Below are 26,680 nucleotides of genomic sequence, written 5' to 3'. Positions count from 1 at the left end.
CCCTTAATAAATCCCCTGCCCCCAGGAGCCACAGACACCAGCTTGAGAATAGACAAATGGCAACCTCCCTTGCCTTGCCTCCATGCTACTGAGGCTGGCACTCTCACCTATGACTAAGCACTTCCCAGGTACAGCTGGTGCCTGTCCTTGGGGAAGAAGTGAAAACCAAACATCCTTGGGGAGATTAAGGTCCCACATTTGGATCATGAAAGGAGGGTAACCACAGGTCACAGGCAGCTGTGGCTAGTTGTAAAAACACACTAGTTCCTGATAGCACCATAAAGATACTCCCCAGGTCAGAAGAGTCCCCTCCACCCTGCCTTGCTACCTGAACAAAAGACATGGTGTTTGAAAAATGACTTGCCTTGTCACCTTCCCCATCATCCTAAAACCCAAAGAATCCCTGAGTATGCTGTATAAAAATGCCAAGCCTTCTAAGCTAGGGATCACAGTCCTGTCCTGTGCAGTGGGAAGGTTTGCAATCCAAGTCTGACTGGAATTAATAAAAAGAATCTTTTGTTTCTTTGCAACAGGCTCAATGGTTGGTTCTTAGAGCTCTCCTGGGGGTTCCACATAATTGCAGACACAATAATACATGGAGAAGAGCCCCTACCAATCTCAGTCATGGACTCATTGGGGATTGGTTCTAATTCTTTGAATTAATCCTGCCCCCCAAAATTGAGAATCTGCATGTGCAACTCTAAAGTTCCTTGTCCCCAAATGGTTTTTGATTAATCAATAAAGAGCCAACAGCCAATGGTTGGGTAGGTAGACCAAGGTGGGACTTTGAGATTTGTGTGGGAGACAAGAAGGAGGCAGAGATCACCATGATGGGGAAGAAGAAAGACCAGACCTAGAGGCCCACCAACATGTGAGAATCAGGGAACATGGCCACAAAGGCCATTTGCCCAATTGTGTTTGGGGTAGCAGAGATGAAAAATAGATTTTAAAAGATGTTAACTCAGGAGTACCAGAGGGAAGTGTTTGCTAGTGAAAGACCCACAACGTGAGGACTCCCCCACGTTCTGACTCAGGAGAGGCGACACCCCAAAATCACCCACAAGAAACGGTCTTGCTGCAACTTGCAAGAGGATTTTTATTCAAGAGTGCTCTGGGCCCACGGTCATACACCACACAGGGGTAGAGGACTGTGGCGCCCCGAGTAGCTGAGTAAGGGGGTATTTAAAGGAAGAAACCACAACTCAAGGAAGTGGGGAGGGCGTTGTTGGAAAATACCAAAGGTACCAGTTAAGAGTCACAAGGAAGTGCAAAGTCACAAGTGTTACAAGGACTACCTGGTAATTGTTCCGGTTAACTCTCAACACAGTTTCTAAGAGCCCCTAACAAAAGCACATTTGCATAGTGGGTTCCGCGTTGGTCAGGGTGACTTTCTTTGAATGAACACTCTTTGAACCCAGGAAGCAGGTGGGTGGAGGAAGGAATGTCACTATCAAGGTATGATTAGCATACCTTGGAGCAATGAGTCACAAAGGTCACATTCCCAAGCCTCGACCTAAAGGCCTAGAATTTTGTTACTTCTTCACTAGCAGCAGGAAGGATTAGAAACACCCAACCATTAAGATAGTCAAGACATATTAAAATTAACTGGCATGTGTATGTGTCTTTCATTTGTGAATCCAGATAGCTGCAACTCATCAGGAGCACAAAGTGGTAGCTAAATTTGAGGCTACAGATGGCCCCAATGTGGTAGGTAAGAAGTCACTATTTAACAGTTAATTAGAGATTCCAAAATGGAATACACATACACCATGAGATAAATTTAGGAGGAGGAAAAAAATGGTTTCTCAGCAAGCCTAGCCAAGTCACAGGGTTCCTCTGCAAGCCAAGAAACTAGAACAAAGGAACACAGCCTCCTGCAGGAATTTATCCTGGAGCACTTTTAAAAGGATTTTCACTACCTCAAAGAGCCTTAACTGAGATGCTGGGAGCCCCTGCTGTGCAAAGAGACAGGATGACTGCTCTGAGCAGAGAGCCATGTGGAAGACACTGCCTGCTTCCTACAAGCAAATAATCAAACCATGAGGATGAATAAAATTTGATTTAATTGTTTTAAGGATAAAAAAGAGTATAATGGTAATTGTTTAAATGTTAAATAAAGAAATTCAAACCTTTGATCTCAAATGTAGGAAATAAAGGCAAGAAGGGAGAATTTAGGGAGATTGAATGAAAAAATGCTTTAAAGAAACTTAAAAGAGTCTTGCCAGGGCAAATCCTCAGGATCTTTGAAAATGATCTACATAGGATTTCTGGGATTGCTTTTGCCTGGTATGACAAAATAGAGCTGGGAAATAGGTTTATAAAGTAATATTATATACATGTATAAATAACTGAGGCTAGGGATCTTTAAAACTTAGGTTAAAAAGCAGGAGATAGGGAACCTATATCAGAAAGTAGAAACTTAGGCCTTGATAATTATATAAAAAGAAAGGGACATACTATACTACCTTATGTATCCACAGAGATATTAATCTCCATATAAGGGAGGATTTAAATTTACATAGATGTAATTAAGGCTTTTCATCTTAAATTGTATGGCATAAGCAGGGGATAATGAAGAAACAGTCTCAAAAGATAATATTTTTAGATTGTTTTAAGAGCTTTGAATTGTTTTAATTATCAAAATATGTGTGACTATAAGTTTGGTGGTTATATTAAAATTCCTCTGGGAGAGAGGCAAAGCTTTATCTTTAGTGATTTGCAGTTACTGGACCAAGGGCATGCTATTTTTGGGAGAGAGTCTCTGTATTTGTGTTGATAGGAAAGGAAAAAGGGCTCTGGACCCTTTCCAGAGTGATATGGATCAGATATGACAGGGTTAGACACCCTGAAGATCTTGGCAACAGAAAAGTAAAATTTGAGAAAATCAAACAGGATAAGTAACTTGATCTGCTGATTCCTGGACATGGGAACAGCACAGTAACTAGTTTACACATATAAATGCCTCTAGTCAAAACTTTTGCTAAAATTAGAATATGTATCTTGTTGATCATGGAATCCTTAAGATTCTTCATGCCCTCCTTCATATGACATGAATGAACATTTATCCCACTTGTTATTGATCAAATTAACTTAAACAAAGGACAGTTGTCTTTCACTTGCTCAAAAAAGGAGCAAAATTTTGATCCTTAACTGATCTGTGCACCTTGCACAATCCATAGGAATATCTTAATAGTACTAAAATTTTTGATGTGAGATTCATATATTGCAGAATGTACAGCTCTGACAAGATTCATCCCTGAGATGCTGAAATGACTTTCTCTTCCAGCATCTTACTTCCTGATGCTGTACAGAGACATGCTTCCAGAACAGCTTCAGGGATTGCTGCTGGTTTCTGATGGATTCAGTTCATCTAGCCTTTCAGACAGACCCAGTCAAAACTTCAGTCAAGCCTTGAGTCTTCTATGCATACAGAGACTGGATAACAGATGCTAAAGCTAGCTTTCTTAAGTCTAACCCATTTTTCTAATTTTCCTACCTCTCTCTGCCCCTTTAAAGAATGTCGAGGAAGCCAAGTCTTTGCGTTTGGGTGTCTGGTTATGGTTATTTTACAAATCGCACATAGGTTAACATTTTAAGGGATAATTTGGAAATGGTCATAATTTTGAACAGGGATGAAATAGGTAGGATGGATTACTAATTTTATTCTTGAAGAAAACATTATGTAGCTATAATTTTACATTGATAGAAATCTTTGTAATTGACACAAAATTAAAGTTATAATTTTTTACAATGGTGTAGTGGTGAGTTTTTGCTTCACCTCTTTGTGCTCATGGTCGGCCATGTTTCGAGCCATCTGCCCAGGGAATCTTTGGATCTATGGATGAAACACATGCACATATACACACACACACTAGCTTATTTTTAAATGCTTTGTATACCTCAAAGGCTGGACACTCCTAAACCCTCCTCTGCTACCCCAGACCCAATCAGGGGAGTGACCAGTGGGTACCAACCCAAAATCTCACATGGCTGATAGGCTTTATCTCCTAACACTCACTCCTGCATCCCATCCTCCTATCCTGAGTCATTATGATTCTCTTGTTCCTCTCTGCATCCTACCTACACAACAGTAAATGTCCTGCCTGATGCCCAGCCATTTTCCAGTGGCATCTTTAATTATAGACCAAAAGCCAACTGGGCACAAGAACCTTCATCATCTAGACATGCAACTTCAAAACATTAGCACAAATCTCCAACACACTGGTACAGAGTTTATATATTGATATAAAATTAAGTTTTTCGGTAGTATAAATCTGTATATTGATACAAATTTTTAAATTAATATTGCTACTCTTAGATAGGAATTATGCCTATGCAACTCATTTAAGAAAACAAGGCTTTGACCTAGTCCTTGAAATAGCTGCTATTACAAACTGATTAGGATGATTAAATAACACAAGTTAAGGGCCAGCTAGTAAACTCATAGTTATGTTAGGTTCTGATTTAATTATAATAAAGTATTTTAATTTACTCAAATAGAAATGTCTAAGAGTAGTTAAGATTTAACAGCTCAGATATAATTTACATAGATAGATAGTCTTCAAAAACATAAGAAATTCACAGAATATGACATTTAATGTTACTACATTATTAAGGATCATTTGACAATGTACATGTCTGCTTCTGACAGCTTTTCCTTTCTCCTTCAAAGAAGAAATTGAGCATCATACCTTCCACATAGAGTTGCTCTAATAATGGTAAAGTAGCCATTAGACAAAAATTTTGCTCTTCATCTGCAGAAAAAAATACTGTCCAAAGAGGACAAACAGATGTGGGATAGTTGTCTGCTAAGCTCTGCACAAACAGGGTAAACTAGTCTTTCATATCCCTGCTTCATTTCAAGGTCTTCCAGATAGTTCTGAATGAGAAGGCTGAAGACAGATGCTCCAACTTTTTGAGGAATGGAGGACTGTCCAGGTAGTCACCTGTCTCTACAATTTGTTTAAGTTTTGAAAGCTATGTTTTTGTGCTTCCTAAATATTCAGATAATATTTATTCATTCTCAGATTTCTTATGGGATTGAAAACTAATTATAGTCTCATAAGCAAACTTAAGTTGTTTAACATTGAGAGATATGATATAGATTTGAAAAGATGTTTTTCAGATGGTAATTCAAATTAAAATAAGAACCAAATTTAGGTAAAGAAATATAAGTTCTTTAGTTAGTATATTTGGTAAAGTACTTTATCTAATTGACAACTATGATGAACTGGGTATGAATTGTATATCATACTTTGTAATTTACATGATTATACTCAATTACTGTCTCAAAGAAGAGCCCTGGGGGGCGGCAAAAGGTGAGACGTTGGGGATTAGTTCTAATGCTTTGAATTAATCTGGCCCTCAAAATCAGGAATCTGCATGTCCAAACACTGAAGGTTCTTTTCCTGAATTGGCTTTTGATTGATCAATAAAACCAATTGCCAGTGGCTAGGCAGGTAGACTGAGGCAGGACTTTGAAATTTGTGAGGCCTAGGAACTGGGAAAGAGGAAGGAGGCAGAGATCACCATGATGGAAAAGAAGAAAGACCAGACCTAAAGGCATGCCAACATGTGAGAATCAGAGAACATGGCCACACAGGCCACTTCCCCATTGGTGTTTGGAGTAGCAGAGTTAAATTATAGACTTTAAAAGATGTTAATTCAGGGGTACCAGAGGGTAGTGTTTGCTTGCAGTGGGAAGGATTAGAAACATCTGGCCTTTAAGATAGTCAAGGTATATTAAAATTAACTGGCATGCATATGTGTGTCTTTCATTCAGGAATCCAGACAGCTCTAGGATGTACATGAGAGACCTATTGGGAGTACAAAGTGGTAGCTAAGTTTGCTGATAGAGACTCAATAGATGCTCAGCATAACAAAAGGGCAATTCAAATCTCCCCTACTCCCCCTGGCTATTGCAGAAATAATTGTGGGTGTTGCCACCAGAACAGCAGAACTGGCTACCTCCCTAACCTTGTACTATCAGTTCTTTCCCCAGTTTTTCCAAATTCTTCAACAGGTGGCCCAAACCATACTCATTGTTCAAGGAGAGATCAATTCACTGGCAGCATTGGGATTTCAAAAGCAGTGAGGACTAGCTAGACCTTCTTACAGCTGAAGAGGGTGGTCTTTGTCTTTTTTTCCAAGAAGAATGTTGCTTCTATGACAAGTATAGTAAAGAATAAGATCCAACAGCTCCAAACAGACCTCCAAAAACATAAGGAACTCAATGCCTCTGATGCCTGGGCCTTTGCAAACCCCATATGGAATGGATATTACCCTTCATGACCCTTCTCATTTTTCTGCTTTTATTATTTGTACCCTACTTCATCACCCTCTTCTCCACATTCTTCCAATGACAAAAATAAAAAAAAAAATTCAAACCAAATCAATAATCAGTTCATCTTACAGGATTACCAACCACTGGCCATGGAGAAGCCTGATTCCAACAGCTATCAAATGTGTTCTCATGGTGAGGATGAACTGCACCCCAAAATTGACAATGCCCTTGGACAGCAAAAAGAAGTTTAAGAGAGCTGATGCCCACATCCCTGCCTCAACTTTGCTCCCATTTTTGTTCTGCTTCTTATAAGGAAAAAAAGAGGAATATTGGCAATCAGGCACCCCTATGGCCAACCCTAGATACTTGACAACAATGGGATCCTCAGTCACCTCTATGGTGATCCCCAGGGGACCCAGCAAACACAGGACACATCATCACTGCTGCCAGAGGCAACACATTTCCATTGTTGCCTCTGTCTCATGTCCTCCTGTGCATGAGCCACAGCCTCACAAAAAGCTGTACTTTTCCTCCTTCCTTCCCTTCTTCCCTGAGGCAGCCTCTGTGCTCCCTTACACCTTCCCTTTTAATAAAATGCCCTCATGAGACCTGTTGCACAGTGTGACTTTTGTTGGATTTTTCAGCTTAGTTCTGTAGGGGGCTAAGGTCCTGTTTCCCAATTAGTTCTTGATCTTTCAGTAAAGAAAGTCGTGAGCTAATTGCTGGGCAGAAGATACAGACAGGACTTCCAAGTCCCTGGAGATAGGCAGAAAGACACAAGGAAGGGGAACATAGTTCACCATGCTTTGGAGAGAGAAGAACTAAGAGCCATGGAGATCAAAACAGAGTGCCCACACAGGCCACTCCGATGGGCAGGTGGTCAGGGGAGTTTAGCAACTGAAGTTTAGGGTAGGTAGGAGAAGTGGAGATAAGGAATTGATAAAGGCACATTTTCCCAGGCAGGAGATAATAGCACCCAGAAATTGTGCCAAGTAGGCAAGTTGAAAGTAAACAACTGTGTATCTGTGTCTTTTATCCACTGATTCAAGGGAAGGTAGGAGAAGGCCTATCTTAGAAGAAAGACCAGTAACACAAAACTACACACAACATAATTACATCCGTTCCCACCATTCTCTGGAGAAAAGATCACATTAATTCTACTTTGCTTCTAACCCCTATAATTTTTAAATGTTGTATCTAAGAAACTATTTCAAATAATAAGTATGAGAGTCACTCTTAATATCATTAATATTTATCGGCCATTGGTACCCTTTTAATATACTAATTTTATAATAATAAAAAAGCAAAACTGTCATTAATATATATCAGACACTATGAATGTACGTAAATTGGTATCGTAAACTGAAATAAATCTGGAAATAAAATTAGAAGTTTGCTAGATCTGAGGTAAAATTCAGCATTAGAGCATGGTCAGTAGAGCAGTAGTGATGCAGTCAAGCCCTTAGGTTTTATCTCTAGCACCTTGTATACATACACACAGTCACACATGCTAAACATCTAACATCTTGTATACATACACACAGTCACACATGCTAAACATCTAACACCTTGTATACATACACACAGTCACACATGCTAAATGTCTAGCACCTTGTATACATACACGCAGTTACACATGTTAAATATAGACTGACCCTTGTTATGAGGCTTAGGCAGGTCACAGCATTAACGATTTTAAGCACAGATGAAATATTTAAAAAGTTGGGACAGACCATGCAGACAATCTGATTATGTGCATGTATCTCATGTGACAAAAATTATACCCTTATTATATTAAAAATAAATGTATTGTGCTGTAAACATCTACCCTTTCGTTGATATTTTGAGAAGCCATAGAAAAATAATAAAACATTTAAAATATATTAAATTTCATTTTTTCAGCCATCTTAGTGCATTGTAACAATTAAAATTATACCAATGAGTGAAAATAAGAAGGCATTTGATGGTTGCAGTAAAATTCTGGAGATGGGTAGTCATAGAATTGACAAGGCTACAGCAATGATTGAACACATTATTCAGGAAAGCTTTATATATCTCTCAATCTTCTTGTATTTTTATTGTAGATCCCCATATAAAATTAAATATATCAAGAATGGTTGTTTTTGTCAATCTTATACTTCTAAAATGAGTAGAGAATTTCTAGTTCCTGTCCTTCTTTTTGTTGCCTTTATACCCTATAGGAAGGTTGGGACAAAGAATATGACTTCTCCTCTCTGATACTGACCATTCTAGAAGGGCATGGAGGAGGGGTAGGTGAGGGATACCTTTCAGCACATAGGGGTAAGTAGAGGGGGGAATGCTGTAAGCATTGGAAGAAAATGAGGTGTGTGTTTTCTGCAATTAATTAAATAATATTAAAATTAACAACAGGAAACATTTAAATTTGTGTTACTACATAATTTTAAAAGATGAAAAAAGTTCTATACCCCATTTTTTAATTGAGTTGTTTGGATTTTTGATGATTAACTTCTTGAGTTCTTTATATATTTTGGATATTAGCCCTCTATCGGATGTGGGGTTAGTGAAGATTTTTTCCAAATCTATAAGTTGCTGATTTGTCTTATTGATTGTGTCATTTGCCTTACAGAAGTTTTCCAGTTTTATGAGGTCTCATTTGTCAATTCTTGATCTTAGAGCATGAGCCATTGGAGTTCTGTTTAGGAAATTTCCTCCTGTGCCAATGAGTTCAAGGCTCTTTCCCAATTTTTCTTCTATTAGATTCAGCTTATCTGGTTTTATGTTGAGGATCTTGATCCACTTGGACTTGAGCTTTGTACAAGGTGACAAATATGGGTCTATTTTCATTCTTCTACATACAGACAGCCAGTTAGACCAGCACCATTTATTGAAGATGCTTTCTTTTTTCCATTGTATATTTTTGGCGCCTTTGTCAAAAATCAAGTGAAGGTAAGTGTGTGGTTTTATTTCTGGGCCTTCAAGAAATTAATCTCCAAAAAAACAACCCAATCAAAAAATGGGGTATAGAACTAAACCGAGAATTTACAACTGAGGAATTTTGAATGGCTGAGAAGCACCTAAAGAAATGTTCAAAGTCCTTAGTGATCAGAGAAATGCAAATCAGAACAACCCTGAGATTCTACCTTACACCAGTCAGAATGGCTAAGATCAAAACCTCAGGTGACAACACATGTTGGAGAGGATGTGGAGAAAGAAGAACACTCCTCCATTGCTGGTGGGATTGCAAACTGGTACAACCACTCTGGAAATCAATCTGGAGGTTCCTCAGAAAGTCAGAAATAGATCTACCTGAAGACCCAGCTATACCACTCTTGGGAATATACCTAAAATATGGCCTACCATGCCACAGGGGCATGTGTTTCACTATGTTCATAGTGGCCTTATTTGTGATAGCCAGAAGCTAGAAACAACCTAGATGTCCCACAACAAAAGAGTGGATACAGAAAATGTGGTGCACTTACACAATGGAATACTACTCAGTTATTATGATTGAGGACATCCTGACTTTTGCAGGCAAATGGATGGAACGAGAAAATATCATCCTGAGTGATGTAACTAAGACGCAAAAGGACATGCATGGTATGTACTCACTAATAAGTGAATATTAGCAAAAAAAAAATACAGAATACAGAATACACAAGATACAGTACACAGAATTCAAAAGGCTCAACAAGCTGAAGTGTCCAAATGAGAATGCCTCAGTCCTACTTGGGAGAGAGAAGAAAGCAATCATAAATGGGGAGGGAGTGAGGGACTTGGAAGGCAAAGTGGATGGGGACAGGGGAACCTGATCTGGTATTAGGTGAGGTAAAAGGACTGAGGGCCAGCAGAAAGAATGTAAACAGGCAACCTCAGGAAATAGGAGGTTGGGGGGACTCCCCACCCCCACCCCCCAGAGTGCACCAGTGACCTGGGAGATGAGAGACTCACAGGACTCACAGGAAGGGACCTTTGATGAAATGCTGGACAGTAGGGAGAGGGAACTTATAGAGCCTACTTCCAGCAGGAAGTCAGGTCAACAAGTGAGGAGTGGGGCTGCCATCCCACAGTCATATCTCTGACCCATAATTTTTTTTCTGTCTGAAAGAATTACAGGGATGGAAATGGAGAGGAACCTGAAGAAAAGAAGGTCCAGCAGCAAGCCCAAAGTGGAATCCAGGTCAAGGGGAGATCCCAAGGCCTGACACTATTACTGAGGCTATGGAGGGCTCACAAAAATGGCTCTATCATGACTGCCCTCTGAAAGACTCAAAAAGCAGTTGAAAATGTCAGATGCAGATATTTGCACCCAACCAATGGACAGAAGCAGCTGACCCCTGTTGTTGAATTAGGAAAGGCTGAAAGAATTTGAGGAGAAGGGCAAACCTATAGGAGGACCAGCAGTCTTAATTAATCTGGACACTCGAGATCTTTCAAATACTGGAACACCTAACAGACAGCATACACCATCTGATATGAGACTCCCAACACACATACAGTAGAAGACTTTCAGGTCTATGTTCATTCAGAGATGATGCACCTAACCCTCAAGAGACTGGAGGCCCCAGGGAGTTTAGAGGTCAGATGGGATTGGAGGGTAGAGGCATCCACGTGGAGACATGGTGGTGTGGGGAGGAAGTGTGGGATGTGGAACAGTTGGAGGGTGGGAGGGGAGGGGCATGGAATGGAATGTGGAGTGTAAAAAAATAAATAAATAAAATTGAATTAAAAAAAAGAATGAAAAAGAAAAATCTTAAGGAAGTAAAACAAGCTGGTAGTCATGGCTCTGAGAGAGCAGAGCATTAACAGGAAACATGGTTTCCTCTGAACATTACTTAGTAAGGCTCTATGTATGTATCATAACAATGAAATATATAAATTTGATATTTATCTGAATGTAATATAAACATATAATAAGAAAAGCACTGACTATTTGAAATTATCTTTGCTGCTAATTCATATAGTATTCTTTGAGATTTCCTAAGTCTAATACTTTATTGACTGTCCTAACAAAAATGTCATTCATCTTATTGGGAAAAGATTTCACTATACGGATAAGACAATCATGCCATATAGATTCATATCTAGAAAACCACATATATGCACCTTACAAACATATATTGGTGGACTGAGAGAGAACCAATAAAAGAGAGGAAACCAAAGGGTATGATTAAGCTTTCTATTACCATAGTTTTAAGTAGAAATTCTAGGCAAAAGGAAGAAATATGAGTCTCAAAAGAAAAACATGAGGCCTCTATGAAATCTGGCTTTCTTGTCATTGTGATCTAATTATTGTGAATTCCTGATAAATCAATCAAATATTTTAAAATATCTTTTCATATTGAACTAGGATTTTTTTCATCAGCTTCTTCAAAAACACCTCAAAGGTATATTCTTATCATATTTTGGGGTATTTTCAACTGAGAATGAAAGGTTGCAAGTGTAAATATTCTAATAAATAATATTGCATCCCAATTACATCACAAATTATAATAGATGGGACAACTCATTTATGAAATATGTAAGCTAGAGTTCAGGGGCTGTATAAAATATGCAGATGTATGAAGCCATGAGTTGGACTAATAATTTGGTGAAATTAAAAACTTGATCTTTTAAATCCCAATACGCCTCATGCAATTAATGTTTAAAAGTTGTTTAGACTTAATAAAGTGCCAGGGATTACCAGTAGCCTTCTTCAAAGTAGAGTATTGGAGGTGTGATCTAGCTCTCAACACCATGACATCAAAGAGTATATCAAGAATAATGGATGGAAGGCACAATCACTAAAGAAAGAGAGCTAAAAGAACTGAGAAGCTAATGAATTATAGATTTATGTACCCAGATAGCAAGATTGCCTGGGATGATAAGCATTAGAGAAACTGACAAGCATCCCCGGGTAAATTTAAGATATGAGAAAATGGGCTCAAGTGAATAATTACTGCAAGAAGCGAGCTAACGGAGAATGTCTTCAGAAGACACAAGAGTCAACGCTGGGAATTTTAGAAAGAGGGGAGAATGGTCAGGAAGTGGCAGTGATAAAGATGGAGGAGGCACTGTCCCATCTGTCCCATCTCCTCCTCCAGATGTGTGTGAGGAAGGGAGAAAGAGTGAATGCCACTTTAGAGTTCTGTAGGAAAAAAGAAATGTTCTCCAGACAGACTTCAGTTAAGCCTGAAGTGTGGAGAGGACACTTTAGGGAGGTAAAAGATTATGTTTTCACCATTCACTATGAGTCCAGGCAGCACAGTGAACAGGCTCCAGAGTGGAAGAGGTGGTAGTTTCTTTTCTTTTTCTTTCAATGAAAATTATGATTCATTCCTAAAATGTCTTAGAAATGTTTAAGATTTTAGAAAATAAGCATGCCCTTCAGAGGAAGCTGATCTAGGTCCTTTCCTTCACTGTTATGTCACTTTGTTATTTAATTGACTTCAGTGAATGTTTCCTCTGATTACTGGAGACACAATAGGCTTAGTAATAATAGTAAAAGCCTGTGTCTACAGATCTTTAGAAAACATCATTAGAGGAAATATTAGAAGCATTTTTAAAAATACTGTTTTTCAACAAAGATGCAATGCAATGCAAGGAATTTATATAAATTATTTTTAGAACAAAAAAAAAAAAAAACAACATTTTTTACATTGTATTTTACAGAATAAATCACTGGTCCCAAGCCTTGAGACATTTTTATTTTAGTTGTCTTTTGCTGTTGTTGTTGTTGTTGTTTAGAAATATTTATTTCAATTAAAATATAATGATTTATCTATAACCAAAGCAAAATTCAATAAAACTTCAGATGATAAAATATTGGTTATGAAACTCCTCTTGTTGGAGATACACATAATTTTTAAGGAAGAAAGAACAGTAACCTGTAACATTCAGAAAGTATCAATTTACCGAAATTTTTATACTTTCAGAATAAAGTATATCACCTGACTGGTGTTAGATGAAGGTTGCAACACCTGACACTTGGGATATGAAACTAACAATCTGCTGGAGAGTCTGACTCTCAGGCATAGAACTGCAAAACATTTACTTGATTCAATAACATCATTGATTCAGTCTGCTTACAGTCATTACTTTTTAAAAAATTATTAAAAAATAGTGTTAAGTATTTTATTTCCTCACATTAATTAGAGGGCACTTTTGTAATTATCTTGTGTCTTTCTACTCTCTAGAGTAAATCGGCACATAGATTTCGGCAATTGCTTAACTTGTATACCTTCTTTTAATTTGTATCCACTCATTCATCCATCTATTCATCCAACGTTCTTTAATTCTGATTACATGGTGGGGGCTGTGAATGGGACAGAGAGTCTTTTGCTGCCATGAAGCTGTCGTTCCTTTACTACATGTTTTAGATAATTTACAAGAATATTTTTTCATTGGAGCAACTTTTAGCAGATCTTAACAATATTACCTAGGTGGCTGAAAGTCTGGTCTTTCCATTTAATTTCATAATGATATGTAGTTGGGAGAAAGACGTTATTTTAATGATATCATCAACCTTTGGAAATTCTGAATAAATCTAAAGGTCACAGAATTAGTACAACTTAAGTGTTTGCCTCAGTCTTGTTATTAGGAGATTTCAATATAATTATTTGTATTAAAAACAATTACATTCATTAAACCCTATAGTTTATGTCAAGATTTCCCAGAATTTAGTTCTGTATGTAGATGCTAAATCCTAAGTAATTTTTTATTTATTTTGAAAAGTACACATAGAAAAGTGAGTGTGTGGAGAGATGACAACTTGTATGAGTCAGTTTTTCCTTCTGCTGTGTGGTTTCCAGGGCTAAGTCTTGGATCATCACACTTGGCAGCAGTTCTTTCAACAGCTAAGCCATCGTACTAACCTAGTCTAGAATATTCCAAATCCCCACTAAGACTCGAGTATTATTTTGTTATCCTGAGGCCTCAAATTATCTGATTAAAGTCTCAAAAAAAGTTATATATGGGGTAATATAAAAGTCAAAATATTACACATTTAATAGTTTGAGTAGTTACTGTGTAGATGTATAGAAGTGTACTTCATAGGAATGAAGTTTGGAAATGGCCTCCTACACGATCCTTGAAAATTTGTATCATAATCCAAACAAAGGATGATAAGATTGAAGTGAGATAATATTTTTATTCAATCCTTAACATTTCAAGGATGAGTTAGCTTTGCAAATGTAAAAATTCTTTCTAAAACCCAAGTTCTATAGAAGAATTTTTTCCTTAATAATATCCTGAAGCTTAAGAACATGAGTGACAAGGTACAAAGAAGAAAAACTACACATAGTTTCCTTAAGTCAATACTGCTACTAAGTCTTCAAAATAGTCTCTAAGTTCCAAACTTTCTGATTGTGCTTAATGGACTTTAAAGTGTCATGTGCGGCTTCTTTTGAAGAAATTTTATATATTTTAAAAAACAGTAATTTAGAAAATTATTACTGAAAACTCATTTTTAATCCTAAGAACTTATCTTCATAATTTCCTACAATACTCTATATTCATAAAGATCCAACTTCTCAGATTTAAATAAAGTAACAAAAATTAGTTCTCACTAGTTGTCCCCCAAATCTCTTTTCTCTTTTGACACAGTGTTTTAGATGAAATAATAAGTGACTTTGCTCAATACCAACTCTTTGGTTTCTATACGGAAAATCACTACTGCTCCCAGCTTTTGTCCAGTGAAACTCACCAAGTTCCTTCAGAAGTCCCAAAGAAGAGGCCAGATTATGCAAAGGCAAGCTCATGTGGGAATGGAAGGGTTCCGACATTCTGTTTTCAAAACATAAGAGATATAACTTGAGTCATTCTGTGCCCCTTGTTTGGTAGCACAAGCCCCCACACCTCATATCACAGGATTAAATGTTAGTCTCAGGTACTCCTGACAACAGAACTAGAGCTGTGGCATCCTCTGTGCCCTGCATAGTAAACATTATTAAAAGAATAATATTAAACTTTGCTGGTTGTGAGTGTGGGTAAACACCAGGAATATCTCCCTTCTGAGCAAGCCCTGCCTAACAGAAGTCAGAAAAATAAGCATTATGTCTATTTTTTTTATTGTTTCCTAAGAGATTCTTAAGTCATGCTTTTCTAATACCCCTTGTAAAGATTTAAACAGATCTGTCTGTAGGATCTAAAGCCAAGGACAACGTAGACAGTTTAGAAAATGTAAATAACCAAAAGAAAAGAAACATCTCTAATCTCATCAATTCAGTATTTTGCTAATCATTGAAAACTTATGGCTAGTCGGCCATCATTGGGAAGAGAGGCCCCTTGGTCTTGCAAACTTTATATGCTCCAGTACAGGGGAAAGCCAGGGCCAAGAAGTGGGAGTGAATGGGTAGGGGAGCAGGGGCAGGGGGATAGGGGACTTTTGAGATAGTATTTGAAATGTAAATGAAGAAAATATCCAATAAAAAGAAGAAAGAAAACATAGTTTCTCATAGACTAGGTATTATTTATGTCTTCTCTATGTCCTAATTTATTTTGCCCAACAAACAATTGCAACTATTAATTTACAAATTTTATACATAAAGGAAATAAAATGCATAGGGGTTATTAGGTCAGATTATCCCAACTAGAAATAGGTGGAGCCATAATTTGAGGTCAGACTTAATTAATTATAATATGCTATTTTATTCTAACTTCATTTGACATGGTTAGCTGGATAATATATTCATACCATTTTAATGTTTATGTGCATATAATGTAAATGAACTTTCTAAGTAGTTTTGCACTTAATATTATATTATGGACATCTTCATTAACATACATAGATGCTTACTGTTATATTGGACCATTATTTAATGTTGTACTATATGGATTGAATATAATAATGATTTATCAGTCTTCTAATAGATGTTTAGGGTGCTCACACTATTTTGCCATTTAAAAAAAAGGCTCAGAAACCTTTGGGCATTCTCAATTGTACACCAATTCAATGACCTGTTTGGTATAAATGCCTAGACATGGAATTGTTGCCTAGGTGTTATGTAAGTATTACAGAGGTAATAGTATTTAAGATGTTTTTCTGAGAGGAAAAAAACAACATGTATGGGGAAAAGAGACTATGACAATCTTGGTCAGAGCTTGCTATTAGATATGATGTAGGCACTAAATAAAGAGTAAATAAGTTACAAGATTAACTCATCTCATCTTTCTGTTATTCATATGACATATCCAAGGATCTGCTCAAGGACTGGGATAATTCCATTTGAAATTTTAGAATTCATTTATAACCTACTAAATTTGAGTTAAACTCATGTATTGGTCAGTTTACTTTCTATTATGTAGACGATGGCTAAGTATTTAATCTTTCAATTAGAAAAAAATGATTATTTTTTTCAACAATCTTCTATAATGAAAAATTGAAACAAAAATCATCTATTTTAGCAAAAAGAATTGAAAAGCATTAAGTAATAATGCAGAGGTGTTTCAACCAAGTGAAAGGCATGCCAATAATAATCGCACTTTTGAGGATAGGTGAAGAACAAAAGCGCAAGGAATTCTAATAGGCACTTCATCATGGTCCTGTTATTGAACTGGTCAGAAGACCTAAGCTTAGATTGTCAAATACAGCCTAAGAATCTCAGTGGTGACAAAGCAGAGGTCAAAGTTTAGGCTCAGTTGCCTGGATTCCAAGAATGTATAGGCAGAAACCTAGATGCCATGCTTTCAAATGCACTGGCGGTCACTGACAGCAGCAAAGGTCAGCACTTGTGAGTAGGTCAGTGCAGCTTTGTCTTGGTTGGAAAGTAACGTTTAGAATGTATCCACGTCCACCATTACCATCCTAAGACCAGGATGCTTTATGAATGATAATCTTTCATTTAAAATTTGAAGATAAAGAATGTCTCACGTTCTTAAGCTAAAACATGAAAATGAGGAAAGAACCCTCTTTGTTTGCTCTTTGCAGGACAAAAATAGAAAACTGTAGATGAATTAAAGCATCACCTGTTTACAAAATTCTTTGATATTGTTTTATTTTTTTAGCCATTTTTTTCTTTTCTTCAGTAAATGTTTTTATAATCTACGTAAAAATGCTATTGGTCATCTTAACCATATGTGCTTTCTTTCCAAGTCATCTTGAAAGGAAATATAGGAGAGAGGGAAAAAACCTCCCCATAAGCCTCTATGTTACCTGGACAGAACCACCCCTAAAATCTAGTCTGAAAACCTGTTAGCAATCCTCTACCTGTCCACCGGGCTGAATTCATTCTTTTCTTTCTGCTACCTACAGCATCTCTGTTAAGCTTTCTCTGCATTATATGAACAGCCAGACTTCAATAAAAAACTCAACCTGATATCTTCTTAAAAAAAAAAAAATCTGCCGAAATACAGGTTTACAAAAAACCTGAATCAGCATATCCTAAAGCACTTACTTGTCTGTCTGTCTGTCTGTCTGTCTGTCTGCATTCCCATCACACAGCAGCATTAACAACATGAAGCTAACTGCTGAGGTAGGAACAACCTACCAGCATAAGTTCTGGCTTTATGTGCCCCGGGCTGTAATTGGAGTACATGTTCCTGCCCTTACTTTCAAAGAGTGTTGATCTTTGTCATTAAACAGGACATGTTTTCATGTAAAAATGGGAATTAGGAAGTATTAGGAGACCTTTATCTTCTATCAGTTGCAGAAGAGACAATTCCCTGAGAAACAGTTAACCCTACTGAGAAAGGCACCATAATGAAAACATTATTCTTACTCAGGTTTATCACTGACAAGTGCTCATTTGTCCCTAAATCACTGTTAATGTTCCTCGGATCACAGGCTTCATAAAATAAACGAAGAATGATTTTTAAATGAATTGAGTTAACTTTTCTAGTTATTAAAAGTTTGCTGGATAGACTAAACTGTCTGTTTTATTAACTAGTCTTCCAACAGCCATGACTTTAGTTAACTAGCCTGAATCTTGAGTTAAATAGAGTGAAGATAGAAAAGGGAAATTTTTTAAATTAATCTTTCAATATAATAACTTTTTCCTTATAATTTGCATCTTCCCTAATCATAAATAAAACCAAACTTCTTGCCCTGAAGCTGTGCATGTTTCCCATTTGTTCAAATCTGAGACTTGAAACAGATTTAAGCAAAGAAAATGGTTACACCGGTCAAGGGTCTTCTGGTGTTAAGCACAATTTGTGACACAGCTTTTGGAAGGCAAGATATTCTTTAAAAGCAAAATAGGATTTCCTCCAATTTGTATTATTTATACATTGAGCCAATTACTGAAATTTTCTTAACATGTTGTGTTAATAAATTGCTGTAAAATAAGCCATCGAGAGAGCATTTAGGGGAATGCCAGGGCCAGGAAGCAGGAGTTGGTGGGTTGGGGAGCAGGGGAAAGAGGGAGGGGATAGGGGATTTTCAAAGAGGAAACTAGGAAAGCAGATAGCATTTGAAATGTGAATGAAGAAAATATCTAATAAAAGTATATTTTTAAAAAGAGAGCGTTTTAACAGAGAATATCTAAATTGTAAAAGTTCTCAAATATATGTGCTTAGGGCAGTTGGAGGTTTTATCTAAGGCCTTAGGGTAGCACACACACACACACACACACACACACACACACACACACATAAACACAAACACACGCACACCCTTGTAAAAGTATCTGGAAGATGGTATGACTCAGTAGACTAATCCAGAAGAGTAGCTGACCCATATCCGGGCACACTGGAGAGCAGAAGCAAGGTTGCAAATCCTTGCATCTCAGCCGCATTCTGTGGAATCACCCTCACCGTCTGCTACGGAAAAACTAACCTTTAATTATTAGATTTTTAAAGGGAAAAATCTTAAGTTATTCTGTTCCCTAATTGCTGCAAAGGAGTTATTAAAATTCCAAACTTATGTAATATTATCATAAAATATGGCATTTTTTTCAAGAAAGACACAAATTGGATTTGAGCTTCTGCACTGTAAAACCCAGATGGTTTGCTTAGCTACTCAGACATCCTCCAGTTCAAAAGTTAATTGAACTGAAAACTAAAATTTTGATAATTGACATGCTTTGGGACTGGAGCAGAAAAATAAATTAGCCTCATGCATGGGGTATTAATGGGTTTGAGAAACCACTGCCGTTGGTCAGAGAATATGGTCAAAGAGGAAAAGAATCAATTTCTTTTTGTGTGTGTTTCTCTGTCTCTGTCTCTCTCTGTCTGTCTCTCTCTGTTTCTGTCTCTCTCCTTCCTTCCCTCACTACCCCTGACCCTCCCTCCTTCCCTCTACTCCTCTCCCTCCCTCTCTCCTCTCAATCTCTCTCTCTCTCTCTCTCTCTCTCTCTCTGTTTCTCTCCTCTGTCTCTGTTTTTGTCTATCTCTCTCCTTTCCTCCTTCCCGCTCCTCCCCTTCCTCCTCNCCCCCCCCCCCCCCCCCCCCCCCCCCCCGCATTCTCTAGGTTAGATAATCCCACAGTACCTGGACTTCCTGAGATGCATCTCCTTCTCCATCTCCATTTGTTTACTCACGGATTCAATATCATTCATTATTTTACCCAGTTTAACTTTTTCTAGAATTAACAAAAAAACTTTGATTGTAAACTACTATAGTTTCCAAAAAAAAATGTACTTTTAGATTGAATTGCAAATTACAAACTTTTTTTTAAAATAGGAGACACGATATTATTCAAAAATTACTAGCACATCGTTACTCAAAAAACACATTTGAATGGTTTTCCCTTACCCTATGTTACTCTGACCTTTTGTAATTACTGAAATTTAGTGCTAGAAAGTAAACTGTAAACGAACAGCATATATCAAAAAAAGAGATCTTAGAAAAATGAACGCCAGGGCCAAAAAAAAATGGGAATGGGAGGGTAGGGAAGTGGGGGGGAGGGTATGGGGGACTTTTGGGATAGCATTGGAAATGTAATTGAGGAAAATACATAATAAAAAGATATTAAAAAAAAGAAAAATGCCTGCATCAACATAGCACATGCCCATGCATAAAAAGCACTTCTGTTCATATCACTGTCTTTATTATCATAAAATTTAGTTTATATAGGAGGCTCTGATGTTTTAAAATAAATTACCAAGTCATTAATTAACAGAAACAAAAATCTCCTCATTTAATAGGGTTAAGCTTAAGACAAAAGTAATATGTTTGTTTTTTACCAAGCACTTTTCGTTTCTCAGCTTAGATATATTAAAAGATACAGAGGCATATGATTCATACATCATAAAGACTATAGATGTCCGGCTTTGGGGTCTTAATGCCAACATAGACTGGAATGCACTAGAATGAATTATGTAGTTTAGTATGACACAGAACATTAAGTTAGAGAAGAAACTGATAACGAAATGCTAATATTTTTCTGATAATGTTCTGAGTACTGAGTCGCTAGAGTTGGCCTATGAATTACCTCGTGTGAGCCTCAGCATAGTGGCTTTTTGCAGAGTACTGTATTTGTACAGGAATGGGGGCAGCAGACTTCAGAACTACTGTTCGTAACCCACAGAAGTTGGACAGTTAAAGTTCTCTGCAGTGCCTTTTAACCAAATCATGTAAGATTGCTTCCAAACTTCAGAATACATGACATTTTACTCCTACAACTCAGTAAAGAATTAAAGGAGGGGCCAGATGACAATTAAGCATGACAAACTGCCAGAATATCTGATTAGCTTCCCTTAAACTGGGCAATGGACTTCCTGGCTGCTTCTGACAGTCATAATATGTTTGAACTTGTAACCATCTCTTTATGTAAAATCTTGCTTTTGAACTGACGTTATAAAACTTTAGGATTTTAGTTTTATAACTTTAGTTATAAATCAGTTAACTGAAATAATTAGAAGAAAGGAGATGGAGAAGCTAGAAATGAAAGTGGAGGAGTACTGAAGACCATTGGGGAATTTACAATAAAATCAGGTAGAACGTACATAGGACATGAGAAGAGCCAATGGGATTTGCCCTGCTCCCCTCGCAGGTCACATGACGTCAGGCTCCTACCCAGTCAGCATCATTCGTTCTAATGTCTTCTCACCTGTCTCTCTCAGAATACCATCAGAAGCTATTGGTGATGTTCCTCCACATTCTCTTTCTCTCCTTGACAACTTCCTAACTCTCTACTTCAATAATTTGATCCAACTACTGTGGTTATATTTATTGCCTACGTGTGTTTGGCACATAGGTTTATGCATCTTGCATTCACAATACTTGAGTTCCAATTCTGAGTAACCAGCTATCTCCATTCCAATCAGCATGGCTCTTTCAGAATTAACAATAGTACTTTCCATCTGGGAAAGCATCACAAATCAATTCCTTTTCAATCCCTTCCTTATACAATTATTCTTTAAATACTGCCCACGCTGTCCACTTGATCTTGCCTCCTGCAGGCCCTTGCCATGTACCTTACAAGCTTGGAACCTTACACAAGCTTCCTCAGTTAGATTCCCACCTTCAACCATATACCCTCCAATTTATCCTCTATACCTTTTATAAATATTTCACTTCTAAATTCTGGAATTCTAAATTATCATTGTGTTGTTTCCTAATATAATTTCACAGCTAGAGAACAGATTAAAGAACAGATTTTATATAATTCTAGATAGCTGAAATGTGTTGGTTTCTGCTTTATAAATCAATGTGCAGTCAATTTTTCACAATATTCTATATTTTTCTAAAAATATATATAATTAAAATCATTTAGAACACTGTTTTATAGTTATCTAATAAAACGTCCTTGTTTAGTTTTCAAGCAAACAAAATAACCCTGCTGACATCTGTGCGAACTTATACAAATGCATATATAATTCATTTTAAGAATCAATAAAAAGTACCTCATGATTTGATGTTTTATGCATAGCTACTTCATTGTACATATATGACATATAATACACACTGAAAAATATTTTTATTTATGTAATTTTTTATTCAGTGTCTCTTTATTAACCATGGCCGAGTTGGAACTCATTATGTAGACCATGCTGGTCCTTGAGCTCACATAGATATGCCTGCCTCCACCTTCTAAGGGCTGGGATTAAAGTCATGCTCAGCCACACACAATAACAAATATTCTTTAAGTGGGCATTTTATGCAGTTATCTAATGAACAACCTATATTCAAATCTATTAATTATTCCAAAAATATATGTTCCACATGCTTTCCCCTTGTCCACACTTAATCGAGCATCACATATGCCTCTTAGAGCAGCTCTAATCTGGAGCTACCCTGTCCATAATGATACTCAAGAGCACATAACTCCAACATGCCTCTTATGCTGCTTATATTAAGATATACTATGAGCATTGAATATATTCTGGGTTTCTAAGATTCATGATAAAGACATTCTAATTGCTAGTTTTAAGTTAACTACATGCTTAAATAATTTTCTCTTGTGATATTAAATTATAACATTGGCATTAATTTTGCAGATTTTTTAACATGGCTACTGAAACTTTAAATTACATTTGCAGTTTACACAGTCATTCAGCTATGCAGCACTGACCTAGAATGTTCATGTCAACTAGTTACATTGTTTTGGAAGAATATGCACTTTTCTTAATTTGTGTGTAGAAGGGCACACAGATAAGGATAGGTGCATTTGGCCATGTGAGCACATGTAAGGGCCACAGATAATAATCACATTTATAGATACTCCACTCTATTTACCTACCTACCTACCTACCTACCTACCTACCTACCTGAGATGAAATCTCTCACTGAACCTAAAGTTAGTCATTGCAGCTACACTGACTGGCCAGTGAGCATCCAGAATCTGCTTGTCTCTGAAAGTTTAGAGGGTCACTAAAGGGCCCAGCCTTTAAGTGGATGCTGTGAGCCCTAACTCAGGTCTTCCACTTTACTCACTGAGAATTCACCCTGTCCTTGAGAGAACACCCCTAAAGACAATCTGCATTCTAGTTATTTTCCCGTGATTTCCCTAAAATTAAATTAAAATTTGACAATAGCATTGCATCATCCCACTAAATCATTTCAGAGGCTGCTGTTAAATGTGACCCTTTGATTAAGGTATAACTGACAAGTCTTCCTTCTACAAGGAAGCATTTTTGATTGCTATCAATCTCTGGCTGATACTCTAACATATAAATGAATTAATCCAAAATGTCTTTTTGAAAGACAATTAAGTATCCACTAATAACTTGTGCCAAAACACTCACTAGTAGAATTGTGCTGTAATTCTATTATATAATAATCGTTTATAAGCTGGCTTCCTCTGTAAGAAAAATGTCATCATTTGCTCTCATTTTGAATATTACTATGGACATATTAATTTCTTTTTGTATTTGTATCACAATTCTTTTCTATGTTCACAATGCCAAAAACTTGCAGATTAGGCCAAGCAGAGCCAAGGCAGCCCCCATACCATGCTGTCCATCACCATGGTCTCTCACTGTTGCTTGCTCACTGTTCCTTTCCCTTCCCCACATCCGACATGGAATCAGGGCTGCATGAAGCAGTGCTCAGCACCTCTTCTAATAGGCTTTCCCCCACTCTACTTAGTTTCTTTGCTAGAAAAGTCAGAAGTTCATTTCTACTAAAACTCAACACATTCTCCAGAGTTCCACCTTTCATCTTTCTTCTTTACCTCTGTGCTTTTTCCTGCCCTGTGCTTTCTAGTTTACTAATTCTACTTTCAGTATCATACTTAAACTCCTACAGGTTCCTTTAGTTCCTCATCAAACCTTCTCAGCTAGATCTATAGTCTGTTGCTCATTCATCTGTGTGTGTGTGTGTGTGTGTGTGTGTGTGTGTGTGTATGCATATATATTGACCTCAGTTGTTTTTATCCTTTACCTGATAATTTATGTATCTATGGTCTTTGTGAGGAGAAGATAACTCAACTCTCCCCTGGTGACTTACTTCCTTATGAGATTTAATTTCTTACATTGCAAACTCATATTCTATACAAATAATGATTATTTACAACTAATATTTCTTAAGAATGAAAATTATTTATACATATTTCATAGAAATTTGAATACATGTGCTGAATATAAGGTGTAATTAAGATATAGCCCTGTAAATATATCTGTGTTTGCTTCTTGCAGGCAGTTGATGGCATTTTCAACTATAACTTTAATTTCTCACATTATAGATTTTTAAAATACTGATAATATGAATTCTGACTCAATCCTGGGGTGGTTATGAATTCTATAATTTTCTTTTTTTTCTAGGAGTTAAGGCAAAAACAATAGCTTCTTTTCACCCTCTACAAGTGAGTTTATGTATTGTTGTTATTGTTGTTGTTGTATTGTTGAAGTTGCTGATGCTGTTTTTCTTTCTTTTCTTTCTTTTTTGTTTTGTTTATGTCTTGATCTTTTACTAATATCATCCTGCAAATGTGAAAGATCAGCTCAAAGAGCATCTTACTTAACCAACCAGCTTACATGGGCCACAGGTATTTTCTCTGAACATTGCTCATTTAAGGGCCAAGGCAATTGGGAGCTAAAGGCCACCTGAGACACACAGGACTTCACCAAACTTCAAATGCTGACCCTGCCCTAAGGTGATACTCTGCATTTGCTCTGTTTTCTCCACTTGTACTTTTCAGGTGCTCTGTAAAAACAATGTGCTGAATAAAGAAATGCCTGAGATACTTTCTCATGTTGCTAGTCATTCACATTTCCACACTGCACCCACAGGATCTGAGCCATGGCCTAACCTACAGTATTCACCTGACCCTCCTTACTTTTATAATAACGAGAGCTTTAGAATAGTGTTGACTGGGAATTCTTTACATTGAATCATCTGCACACCTAATTATAAAACAGCACATTTGTTAAACATTTAGTATAAAAAAATCAATAAATGAAATATTTAAAACTTCTTATTCAGTTATGTTATCTTAATATTACGTTTGCCAATGACATAGACTAACTGCTTTCATTTTCCCCAATACTCCAGATACACATGCATACATACTTACTTCAACCTCCTTCAAAGGGAAAAATACTCATTTCTCCCTGACAATTGTAAAGAATATTTATTCTTCTCCACCCCACCCCTTGCCCCCACCACAGGAGTTCCCATTTATAATGTAAAAAACAGTTTCAAGAATTAAACTGAGTCAATGTCACTAAGACTTAGTTTTCTAAAATCAGTTTGAATGGTTTGGGAGTAAGATACCATGAAGGAGCTGTGCTCTCCATAGCATGTATCACCCATTCAGGAAATCATCATAGAGGAGACAGCTTGTGGTAAAGACAAGAGGGCTACAAGAACTTTGAGGTCTCTTTTCTTCAGAGATGGCTTTATAAAAATCTTATATTAGTTAAATCAGATCTTTTTCATGCAAGAAGACGAGATACTATTTACAGATTATAAAATAGTCTTTCATGTTTCTCTCTTCTCAAGACCTGCTACTTAAATTGTATTCCATGTCATACAAAGTAATTTTAATAAAATGTAGAACTTAAAAATGTTACAAATTTTATAGACAGATTCATTAGTCAAGAATGACAGATTGTGATTTACTGACATTTCACATTCCACTGTGTGGGCTGGATGGATGTCATATGATTTTCACTATTGGAATTTCTAGCACATGTGTGTTATACAGAATGCCAATTCTCCACTAGACAGTGAACTCTTTGGTGGTTTCCTGAGGACAGAGATTGCTTTTATACATCTCCAGTTACTCATTCAGTATTCAAAATAGTTGTTGAATGACTATCTTATGACAGGCCATTGGGTAGGTACTAGGAATACAGTAACTAACCTTGAGTTTAGAACTCTTTAATTCTAGTCAATAAAATCACTTACATATAACTTAATGATTCCAATGGAAGCACTACGAAGCTATTTTCATTGTCTCATAAACACAAGACAGAGAATGGCATGTATCCTTTAGCTTTGTAATCAAGATCACAAGCATTCCCAAGTGAGAGAAGAAGTAAGAATAAGTTGATCTTCCAAGAATCATCCTCTCCAACAACAAAAAATAGAGCTACAGTTCAGTTACTCAGATCTGAGCTTCAGTTCAGATGCTCTGAGGTCACCTAACTAAAGAGTCATAGTATGCCCTCCTAGTAAAAATCCTCTGATGCCTGTCTTTAATTAAATCATGATAGGAATCTAGGTGAGTGTTGCCTTTGAGAATCACACTTTCATATATCATTATCATTGATTCCAGAGAAAGGAATTCTTGAATGTGGATTAAAGGTCACTGAACAGTTGATAACCATGAAAGTCAAAAACAGAGACTCAAGGTGCGAGAAGCTGGTGTGGCCGCATGGGCCAAGATGTTTACTGCCTTGCCAGAGCATGCGCAGTGAGGCTGCATGTGTGGGCTGCCTGCCAGGATGGACTGTTCCTCATGATCCAGACCTGTCAGCCTGTCGGTGACCGACCTGAGTTTGTGTCTGGAGTGTGTGTGAATTCTGATTGGATGGGGTGGGGTGGAGCTAGATGAGGTCAGTCTGTGTGAGTATAGGAAGTTTTGTTTTTTAGCCCTTGCCCTAAGTAGAAGCTAGT

General features: G+C 37.1%; 1 protein-coding gene across 1 annotated transcript in view; it reads right to left on the bottom strand.

The window, feature by feature from the left end:
- The window catches only part of Iqcm (IQ motif containing M), a 442,098-nt gene that overhangs the window by 276,768 nt on the left and 138,650 nt on the right, over window positions 1-26,680 (bottom strand). Inside the window, exons 6-7 of the mRNA XM_021170291.1 lie at window positions 19,667-19,757; window positions 14,946-15,025 (exon numbers count right to left, since the gene is read on the bottom strand). Of these exons, the coding sequence (XP_021025950.1) occupies window positions 14,946-15,025; window positions 19,667-19,757 (171 nt within the window). The remainder of the gene's footprint in view (window positions 1-14,945; window positions 15,026-19,666; window positions 19,758-26,680) is intronic.

This window comes from Mus caroli, chromosome 8 (genome assembly GCF_900094665.2).
Source record: "Mus caroli chromosome 8, CAROLI_EIJ_v1.1, whole genome shotgun sequence".
Classification (NCBI taxonomy): domain Eukaryota; kingdom Metazoa; phylum Chordata; class Mammalia; order Rodentia; family Muridae; genus Mus; species Mus caroli.
This window is presented reverse-complemented; position numbering and strand designations above follow the sequence as displayed.